The sequence below is a fragment of the Bos indicus genome, chromosome 19, assembly GCF_029378745.1.
Source record: "Bos indicus isolate NIAB-ARS_2022 breed Sahiwal x Tharparkar chromosome 19, NIAB-ARS_B.indTharparkar_mat_pri_1.0, whole genome shotgun sequence".
Classification (NCBI taxonomy): domain Eukaryota; kingdom Metazoa; phylum Chordata; class Mammalia; order Artiodactyla; family Bovidae; genus Bos; species Bos indicus.
The window spans coordinates 8,859,100-8,870,192 of record NC_091778.1 but is presented as its reverse complement, the minus strand read 5'-3'; the positions used below and the strand labels follow the sequence as shown (position 1 = coordinate 8,870,192).

Genomic DNA, 11,093 nt, shown 5'->3' with positions numbered 1-11,093 from the left:
AGGAGTACATGCACCATCTGCTCCTCCTGGAACACCGTGCCGAGGAGCAGTTCCTGGAGCACTGGCTGAACCCGCACTGCAAACCCCACTGTGACAGGAACCTGGTCCACCCCATCTAAGTGGCTCGGGACCAGCCTCTGGTATGTTCCTTCTCCCAGGCCTTCTGTTTCAGGGAGACAGCAGTGAGCAATGCAGGCAGGACTCTGGGGGCCTTTCAGAACCTGACACTACAGGAACCAGCAGGTCACCTCGATACGAGTTGGAGATTGGGAGGAGCGAGGCGTGAGAGGTGGGTGGGACCAGGTGGAGAGGATCACTGGGGGCACGCAGGGGGGCCTGACTCCTGCTGAGTCACCTGGATATCCCAAACAGGGGAGGTACCAGACCTCGTTTGCCACCCAGAAAGATTCCCTCCGGAATACAAATCTGGAGAAGTGTGGCTTGTTGAGACTTGGGTCTCTCCGGGGGTGGGGGGGGCGGTCAACATCCATGGGCTTGACGGGTGACATCATAAGGGTCGCCACTGTCACCAGGATCAGAAACTTATTTTCTTGCTCGATCTTAGTTCCCTGACCAAGGATCACACCCAGGTCCCAGGAGTGAGAACACCAAGTCCTAACCATTAGACTCCCTAGCACCAGCGCCTTCTTTACTGACTCCCCATCTTCCAGCCCGGGACCCTGCCCAGCCAGCCCAGTCTTCCCTTCTCCTTTGGCTCTGCCCTTTCACTGCCCCTGAGCTTGATGGGTCAGCCTTCTCAGCACGCCCAAGCCCTGTACCTCTGTTCCTGCGTGGGGATGCTTGCTGGTTCCCTCACTGTCCATCGTGTTCATGTCCTCGCTCCCTTTCCAATTCTTGCCAGATAACACAGCAAAACCCCTTCAGAGGTGAAGCCTGGTGAGTTTCATTTCTCCTCTGTCATGTGAGTGGAGTAAGCAGGACAGAGTATACAACTTGACACTTGATCAGCTGTGGTTAACAGACGTCTTGTTTCCCTGTTGTTCATTTTGTGCCACTGTGAGTGTACACGTGAACATCCCCTTCAGAGGATTGCTCTTTGTAATTTTCAGGGTGCTATTACACAAAACCTCTCATTTGGCCCTCTTAATATCCCTGGGTCATTGCAGGGCATGAACTTTAATCCTGTTTTTTTCCCCCCTTTTTCAGTTTTGGTTGTGCTGGGTCTTTGCTGCGACGCTCAGGCTTTCTCTAGCTGCAATGAACAGGGTCTGCTCTTCGTTCCGGTGGGCGGGCTTCTCATCGCAGTGGCTGCTCTTGTCGCGGAGCACAGGCTCTAGGCACACGGGCTTCAGGAGTTGCGGTGCTCAGGCTTAGTAGTTGTGGCTTCTGGACTCTGGAGCACAGGTTCAGTGGTTGTGGCACACGGGCTCAGTGGCTCCGCAGCGTGTGAAATCTTCCCGGGCCGTCTGCTGAACCCGTGTCCCCTGCATTGGCAGGCAGGTTCTTACCCACTGGACCACCAGGGAAGTCCTTAATCCTGTTTTATAGGGGATTTAACTGAGTGTGATTAAGCTACTAATGTATGCCAGCCCGTGGCTGATATGGCTGTCTTCTGACAGCCCCAGATCCTGCACGCTTTCTGCAGGCTGTACTGCTGGGACCTGTGTGTGTGTTTCAGGGGTAGATGGGGTATGGTCCTCCTGAACAGTGAGAGGAGCACCTCCAAGGAACGGAACAGGAGTTCTGTTTTTGAGGTCTAGGGGCTCTGCTAACATCCTGCTTTGGTCCCTCCAAGCTCTGAGCTGGTTCCTTCCTCCGCCAGAACTCGTTCCTCCCCTGGCACCCAAGATCTTTGTCCGCCAGCGTCAGAAGCGCTTGCTTGCAGTCCGCCAGCGTCAGAAGCGCTTGCTTGCAGAGTACATAAGTGCTCAGACTCTGGAACCTGGTGGACTTGGGTTTGGCACTCTTGTGTTCCTGCTCCGTGACCTTGGACAAGGCCCCTAACCTCTCTGAGTCTCTGAGTTGGGGTGGTGATGATGTGCACAGAGCCGGGCACGTAGTGACTGACTCCACGAGCAGGGGCGCTTGTCACCTTCGGTGCAGGCCGGGTGAGAGCAGAGACTTCCAGGTTGGAGAGCCTCAAGGCAGCAGCCTTGCCTCTGGTGGTGGTGGTGGCTCCTGCAAAAGAGAGGATTCCACGGGGGCCTCGCTTCAGAAGACCAGGAAGCTCCCGGGGGGATATAGCATTCTGACTGTGACTCTGCTTCGGAAAAAAATATTCCTCACTTCTCTCTCAGCTTCCTCATTTGTAACATGTAAGGGTTGCCCCTCATATGGCTATTCAGAGCATTAAAAAAGTCAGGGCGTGGAAGTTAGTACTGCCCTGGCACATGCTAGGAAGTGTTCAGGAAATGACAGTTTGGTAGCTGTTTCCTCTGCCCTCCTCCTCCCCGCTTCTTCTTATCAACAGCATCATCACATTGACATTATTTTCTTTTAAAATTTTTTTTAAAAAAACTTTTAATTTTGTATTGGAGTACAGCCAGTTAACAATGTTGTGGTAGTTTCAGGTGGACAGCAAAGGGTCTCAGCCATACATATATGTGTATCCATTCTCCCCCAAGCTCCCCTCCCATCCAGGCCGCTCAGTAACGTTCCCTGTGCCATACAATACGTCCTTGTTGGTTATCCTTTTTAAATATAGCAGTGTGTACCTATGGATCCAAACCCCCCTAACTATTCTTTCCCGACAGCTTTCCCCCCGGTAACCATAATTTCCTTCTCTAAATCTGTGAGTCTATTTCCATTTTGTAAATAAGTTCATTTGTATAATTTCCTTTTAGATGCTTCATGTAAGGGATCAGTTCAGTTCAGTTCAGTTCAGTCGCTCAGTCATGTCTGACTCTTTGCGACCCCATGAATTGCAGCATGCCAGGCCTCCCTGTCCATCACCAACTCCCAGAGTTTACCCAGACTCATGTCCATCGAGTCAGTGATGCCATCCAGCCGTGTCATCCTCTGTCATCACCTTCTCCTCCTGCCCCCAATCCCTCCCAGCATCAGGGTCTTTTCCAATGAGTCAACTCTTCACATAAGGTGCCCAAAGTATTGGAGTTTCAGCTTCAGCATCAGTCCTTCTAATGAACATCCAGAACTGATCTCCTTTAGAATGGACTGGTTGGATCTCCTTGCAGTCCAAGGGACTCTCAAGAATCTTCTCCAACACCACAGTTCAAAGGCATCAATTCTTCAGCGCTCAGCCTTCTTCACAGTCCAACTCTCACATCCATACATGACCACAGGAAAAACCATAGCCTTGACTAGACGGACCTTTGTTGGCAAAGTAATGTCTCTGCTTTTGAATATGCTATCTAGGTTGGTCATAACTTTCCTTCCAAGGAGTAGGCGTCTTTTAGTTTCATGGCTGCAATCACCATCTGCAGTGATTTTGGAGCCCAGAAAAATAGAATCTGACACTGTTTCCCCATCTATTTCCCATTAATTGATGGGACCAGATGCCATGATCTTTGTTTTCTGAATGTTGTTGAGCTTGAAGCCAACTTTTTCACTCTCCTCTTTCAGTTTCATCAAGAGGCTTTTTAGTTCATCTTTACTTGCTGCCATAAGGGTGGTGTCATCTGCATATCTGAGGTTATTGATATTTCTCCCGGCAATCTTGATTCCAGCTTGTGCTTCCTCCAGCCCAGCGTTTCTCATGATGTACTCTGCATATAAGTCAAATAAGCAGGGTGACAATATACAGCCTTGATGTATTCCTTTTCCTATTTGGAACCAGTCTGTTCTTCCATGTCCAGTTCGAAATGTTGCTTCCTGACCTGCATATAGGTTTCTCAAGAGGCAGGTCAGGTGGTCTGGTATTCCCATTTCTTTCAGAATTTTCCACAGTTTATTGTGATCCACACAGTCAAAAGCTTTGGCATAGTCAATAAAGCAGAAATAGATGTTTTCCTGGAACTCTCTTGCTTTTTCGATGATCTAGCGGATGTTGGCAATTTGATCTCTGGTTCCTCTGCCTTTTCTAAAACCAGCTTGTACATCTGGAAGTTCACGGTTCATGTATTGCTGAAGCCTGGCTTGGAGAATTTTGAGCATTCCTTTACTAGCGTGTGAAATGAGTGCAATTGTGCAGTAGTTTGAGCATTCTTTGGCATTGCCTTTCTTTGGGATTGGAATGAAAACGGACCTTTTCCAGTCCTGTGGCCACTGCTGAGTTTTCCAGATTTGCTGGCATATTGAGTGCAGCACTTTCACAGCATCAGCTTTCAGAATTTGAAAGAGCTCCACTGGAATCCCATCACCTCCACTAGCTTTGTCTGTAGTGGTATAAGGGATAGCATATGATGTTTCTCTTTCTCTGTCTGACTTGCTTCACTTAGTATGACAATCTCTAGGTCCATCCATGTTGCTGAAAATGGCATGATTTCATTCTTTTTAGTGGCTGAGTAATATTCCATTGTATATACATACCACATTCTTTATCAACATCATCACCATAACATCATCTTCTTGTTCTTTTCCAGCAGGCACTCTGATGAGCAAAGGCCCGGATACTCTTGAAACAAGATGAGGCTCCTTTCATTTCTTTTCCAGTTGTGGAGTGGAGATCTCCAGGGCTTGTGAATTGTGGGCACAGCAAGATTGTGTTGGGGATTAACAGCAAATATTTATGCTGCTTCACTTTACTAACTTGAACAACTCATTAAAACCAATCACTTAAACTATAGCTCCTCCCTCCTCCCCTTTAATGGTCCCTTCCTACCGGTTTGAAGGGTAAGTAGAAGAAGAATCTTTCCTGGGGCTGGTGGACCTGGGATCTCCAGAACAGGGGAGAGGTTAGTGGGAAGGCCTTGTTCAGCCCAGTGAAACACACCACTCAGTCTGCAGGGGTTTTGGTCATTGCTTTTTTGTCCTCTCTCGTTTTCTGCTCTAATAAATACTGGTGTTAAACCTACTTTCCATTGGTGTCTCTTTTCGTTTCCTAGAAGAAGAGAAGCAGAAAATTTGTCTCTTGTTTATCTTTGTGACTCCAGCATCATAAAATTCACTCTTCTTAGAAGAGTTGGATGGATAAAAACACAAACACCCAGAAGTTTTCCACAAAGGTCATCTTTTTTGGTAAAGAGATTATTTGTCCAAGACCAGCTGTGGGAATATGGCCATAAGTTAGTACTAGGTCCACACCCTGGTCTTCTAGCCAAGGGGACATTTCTTGTAGAAAGTGGGTCACAGCTTCTGTATGTCAGTGCCCCTCACCTGCTCACAATCCCCAGAATCAGAGATTGGACTATCAAAGACCAACAAAAGCAGAAATTGGGAGGGCGACAGAAAGTGGGCTGGGTGGTCCTATGGAGAATGTGGCATCCTCAAAAAGGATAAGGAGAGATGCTTGTCCACCCTGGGCTACAGAGGTGGGTCTGTGCCAAGGGACCTCAGAAGGGCTTTTCCAGGAGACAGTTACTGAGCTTCTCAACAATGATACTATATTTATTTTATACCTACTAAAGTTCTGTCTAGTCAAAGCTATGATTTCTCCAGTAGTCATGTACAGATGTGAGAGCTGGGCCATAAATAAGGCTGAGTGCCGAAGAATTGATGCTTTCAAACTGTGGTGCTGGAGAAGACTCTTGAGAGTCCCTTGGACAGCAAGGAGATCAAACCAGTCCATCCTAAAGGAAATCAACCCTGAATATTCATTGGAAGGACTGATGCTGAAACTGAAGTTCCAAAACTTTGGCCTCCTGATGCGAAGAGTCAACTCATTGGAAAAAACCCTGATGCTGGGAAAAATAGAGGGAAGGAGAAGGGGATGACAGAGGATGAGATGGTTGGATGACATCATTGACTCAATGGACATGAATTTGAGCAAACTGCGGGAGATAGTGAAGGACAGGGAAGTCTGGCATGCTGCAGTCCATGGGGTGGCAAAGAGTTGGACATGACTGAGTGACTGAACAACAACAGTGTGTGCTCAGTCCTGTTCAACTCTTTGTGACCCCATGGACTGCAGCCCGCCAGGCTTCTTGGTCCATGGGATTTCCCATGCAAGATTACTGGAGTGGGTTTCCATTTTCTACTCTAGAGGATCTTCCCGACCTAGGGATCAAACCCATATCTCTTGTGTCTCCTGCACTGGCAGGTGGATTCTTTACCAACTTTGCCACCTGGGAAGCCCACGATGGGCTGAACCCTGCACAAAGATTTTTATGTACATTACTTCATCTGATCATCACGCTGTAGACAAAATATATTGCCTGCGTTTCAGTAAACAATGAATGTTGCCCACCATCAAGCCATCAACCACTGCAGCTACCCCTGACCATGTGTCCTGAAGGGAATTCAGGACAGAGAAAAACAGGATACTGGCCCTAGATATGGAGATGCCTATCTAAGGAATAATTTCAATGTGTTCAGAGTTGCAACTTCCATAGATGGAAAGGTGGCATTAGTGGTAAAGAATCTGCCTACCAATTCAGGAGATGTTAACTCATATGCAGAGTACATCATGAGAAATGCTGGGCTGGATGAAGCACAAGCTGGAATCAAGATTGCCAGGAGAAAGATCAATAACCTCAGATATGCAGATGACACCATCCTTTGGCAGAAAGTGAAGAGGAACTAAAAAGCCTCTTGATGAAAGTGAAAGAGGAGAGTGAAAAAGTTGGCTTCAAGCTCAACATTCAGAAAACGAAGATCATGGCATCTGTTCCCATCACTTCATGGGAAATAGATGGGGAAACAGTGGCTGACTTTATCTTTTGGGGTTCCAAAATCACTGCAGATGGTGATTGCAGCCATGAAATTAAAAGATGCTTATTCTTTTGAAGGAAAGTTATGACCAAACTAGATAGCATATTAAAAAGCAGAGACATTACTTTGCCAAGGAAGGTCCATGTAGTCAAGGCTATGGTTTTTCCAGTGGTCATGTATGGATGTGAGAGTTGGACTGTGAAGAAAGCTTAGCACCGAAGAATTGATGCTGTTGAACTGTGGTGTTGGAGAAGACTCTTGAGAGTCCCTTGGACTGCAAGGAGATCAAACCAGTCCATTCTAAAGGACATCAGTCCTGCATGTTCATTGGAAGGACTGATGCTGAAGCTGAAACTCCAAAACTTTGGCCACATCATGCGAAGAGTTGACTCATTGGAAAAGACTCTGATGCTGGGAGGGATTGGGGGCAGGAGGAGAAGGGGACGACAGAGGATGAGATGGCTGGATGGCATCACCGACTCTATGGACATGAGTTTGAGTGAACTCCAGGAGTTGGTGATGGACAGGGAGGCCTGGCATGCTGTGGTTCATGGGGTCACAGAGTCAGACACGACTGAGCGACTGAACTGAACTGAACTGAAGAGACCAGAGTCTCGCTTGGAAAATCCCAGGAACAGAGAAGCCTGGCAGGCTACAGTCCATGGGGGTCTCAAGAGTTGGAGATGACTGAAGCGATTTAGCATGCATAGATAGAAAAGCAGTAAATTCATTAATTCATTGAATAATTCATTAATTCATTGAGTAAATTCATTGAGATGTCTGCTTTTTTGTGATTAGCAGTAATTTTTTGATGTTTGCCTACAAGTCTTCTATTTTTTTTCTGGCGGCGTCATGTGGCTTGCAGGGTCTTAGCTCCCGGATTGAACCTGGGCCATGGCAGTGAAAGTGCTGAGTCCTAACCACTGGGAACTCCTTGTTTCCACCCTGCACCCCAGAAAAAAGTCCTGTATATCGTGGCTTCTCTCCAAATCTGGGAGGCTGTGTCTCGGGCTATAGCTCTCAGTAAGGTCCCTGAATAAAACTTCACTTGAAACCTTTAGGTGGTACCTTTTTCTTCAGTTGACAACACCTACTCTGGGCAGTGACTGTAGGGATTATTCCCACTTTATAGATGAGAAGACTGAGGTTTACAGAATTTAGGTGGTGTATTAATTTTCTGCCTCTTTATAAAAAAAAAGACCAGAACCTTTAACGCGAATTTGTTATTTTACATTCTGCGGGTCAGAAGCCTAACATGAGTGTCATGAGGTTAAAGTCAGAGTGTCAGTCTGACTTTAACCTCTAGGGGTGAATCTGTGTCTTTGCCTTTTCCAGCTCTGGAATCTGCCTGCATCTCTCATCTTGTGTCTTTTTTTCCTCCATCTTCAAGGCCAGGAATAAGGAGCTCTTCTCTCATCATATCATCCTGAGTGGTCCTCCAGCCTTCAGTTCAGTTCAGTCGCTCAGTCGTGTCTGACTCTTTGCAACCCCATGAATCGCAGCACGCCAGGCCTCCCTGTCCATCACCAACTCCCGGAGTTCACTCAGACTCACGTCCATCGAGTCAGTGATGCCATCCAGCCATCTCATCCTCTGTCGTCCCCTTCTCCTCCTGCCCCCAATCCCTCCCAGCATCAGAGTCTTTTCCAATGAGTCAGCTCTTCTCATGAGGTGGCCAAAGTACTGGAGTTTCAGCTTTAGCATCATTCCTTCCAAAGAAATCCTGCCTTACTCTTCCACTTTTAAGTACCTTTGTGATTACACTGGGCTCACTCACATAAGCCTGGACAACCTCCCGATCTTAAAGTCAGTTGATTAGCAACCTTGATTCCCCATCACCACCCAAGCTAACATACTTAGAGTTTCCAGGGATGAGATGTGGACATCTTGGAGGGAAGGCATTATTCTGCCTACCATAGGCTATTTGTTCAAGTCCCTGCAGAGCTGGAATCTGATCCTAGGAAGCCCTCACTACTCTGAGCCCCCCAAACACTGCTCCTCTGCCCTTAACCTGAAATTCGTCTGCCTTAAGCAGTCGGGTCATTGCTTCATCTGAGCTTCCTGAGTGCTCAGGATGTGTCTTTACTGGGACCCCACTGCACCCCACCTAGCAGGGGTGTCACTGAGCACCAGACCCATTCCGCAGGTCTGATATTTAACACAGAGACTTGGATGGGGTGCAGCGGCAGACAGAGCAGTCCTGCTCAGGCCACCACAGTGCCTGTGTCTCGGGGTGTTTGCTAAGAAGCAGGAGCTGCACATGTGTGTGGGGCACAGAAAGCAAGATAATTTCCCTGATAAGTCCCAAAGATGAGAAGGAATGAAGCAGAATTCAAAGCAAAGCAGACCCTGGGGGAGCCAAGGTCTCCTGTCCCATCAGAGAAAGAGGGGCCTCTTTGAGTCGCTAGGAACCCTGGAAGCAGCTCAGATCTCAGGGGCAGACGCTCCTCTTAGGATCAGAGGGAATTCTTCCTCGGTCAGATGGACCCTGATTTTCAGCCTCCTCCCTGGAGGCACGTTGGGGCACACGGTCCCTGAGGCCACAGATGAAGGGGCTCGAGCTCTGGGTTCACAGTGAGCTCACTCCAAAGTCAGCTTCCCCGCCTCACAGACGGTGGGTGAGTGAGAGCGTGGGTGCTACAGGAAAAGCCTGACTGCAGCAGAGAGCAGCAGTTCAGCAAACGGGCTTGGGGCCTCCCTGGTGGTCCAGGGGCTAAGGATCCGCCTTGCAGTGCAGGGGACACAGGTTCGATCCCTGGTCCAGGAGGATCCCACGTGCCTTGGGGCAACTAAGCTCACGAGCCACAGCTACTGATGCCCAAGCGCCTGGACCCCACGCTCCGCAACCAGAGAAGCCACCTCAACATGAGGCCTGCACAGCAGGACTGGAGGGTAGTCCTGCTCTGCACAACTAGCGAAGGCCCAGCGCAGCTACAAAACTGCACACAGCCAGAGAGGAACAAACACACAGACACAAAATACAGAAAGAAAACAAGCTTGGAGCCAGGCTGCGTGGTCTTGGGCAAGTTGAATAACTTCTCTGGGTCTCAGCTCATCCATAAAATGGGAATATTGATAATAACACCTAGTTCAAATGTTCTTGTGATTATTCCCTCATTGAGTGAGTGCTCAGTTGCTCAGTGATGTCTGACTCTTTGCAACCCTGTGGACCGTAGCCCATCAGGCTCCTCTGTCTATGGAATTGTCCGGGCAAGAATACTGGAGTGGGTTGCCATTTCCTCCTGTAGGAGATCTTCCTGACTCAGGGATTGAACCTGCAGCTCCTGCTTGGCAGATGGAGTCTTTACTACTATGCCATCTGGGAAGCCCTTTCCTTTATCAAGTGGCACTCCATAAAATTAATCATTACTATTTAAAAAAATTATTGGACATTGCTTTATTAATCAAGATAAATTCTATTTATGTACTGGGGCTTCCCTGGTGGCTCAGACAGTAAAGAATTTGCCTGCAATGCAGGAGACCTGGGTTCAACCCCTGGGATGGGAAGATCCCCTGAAGAAGAGATTGGCAACCCACTCCAGTGTTCTTGCCTGGAGAATCCCAGGGATGGGGGAGCCTGGTGGGCTGCTGTCTATGGGGTCGCACAGAGTCGGACATGACTAAAGTGACTTAACATTAGCATTAGCATCACCTTTTGGTAGAAGGCTATTTGGGGACTATTTCTCTTCTGTTCTTAGTTTGAAAAAAAATTCTAAAAGGGTGTTTGCTTTTTTGAATGCACTTTTGCTTTAATTGAAATGACTATAATATTTTTAATAATATCAATATGATAATAATTTATAGATTTTTAATTCCTTAAAGATCCTGAACTAATGCAGCTTGTCAGGGAAGCCTTCTTACAAGGAAGGAAGGATTGTAAAGTAATTAGTCAGACAAAGGAGATGGAGGTGGGGATGAAAGGGAGGGAAGTGGGAGGGCCAGAGTTGTTGCACGCAGAAGCAGCAGAAAGTGCAAAGGCCCCAAGGAAGGAACCACTTTGTTCTAGAAGCTTCCATAAGGCCAGTGTGGTCTCACTTCTGAGGAGCAAGAGATGTATCTGAGTTGAGGAGGTAGATAGTAAGTCTCCTCCAGTCCAGTTAGACTCCCCACCAAACCTGTCAACTCAGCTGATAGAAAAACACGTCTGCCTCAGAGACTTTTCAACTGATTAAAACTGATGTTTTTTTGTGTAGCTGCATTTGTGGTTTAAATCTATTTCTCTTTTAATTAAGCATCAGCCCTGGCTTTCCTCTCTCCGGGTCACATCAAAGTTCCTCTTCTCTTGGTGGTTTAGTGGGCAGCAGAGAGCAGTGGCTTCAAAGCGCGGCCCTTGGGCCAGTACAGAACTTGTCAGACAAGCAAAC

General features: G+C 47.7%; 1 protein-coding gene across 1 annotated transcript in view; it reads left to right on the top strand.

The window, feature by feature from the left end:
* Positions 1-4,934, top strand: part of C19H17orf67 (chromosome 19 C17orf67 homolog) — a 29,812-nt gene extending 24,878 nt beyond the window's left edge. Inside the window, exons 3-4 of the mRNA XM_019980670.2 lie at positions 3-140; positions 4,503-4,934. Of these exons, the coding sequence (XP_019836229.1) occupies positions 3-119 (117 nt within the window). The 3' untranslated portion in view covers positions 120-140; positions 4,503-4,934. The remainder of the gene's footprint in view (positions 1-2; positions 141-4,502) is intronic.
* Positions 4,935-11,093: the final 6,159 nt, after the last annotated feature.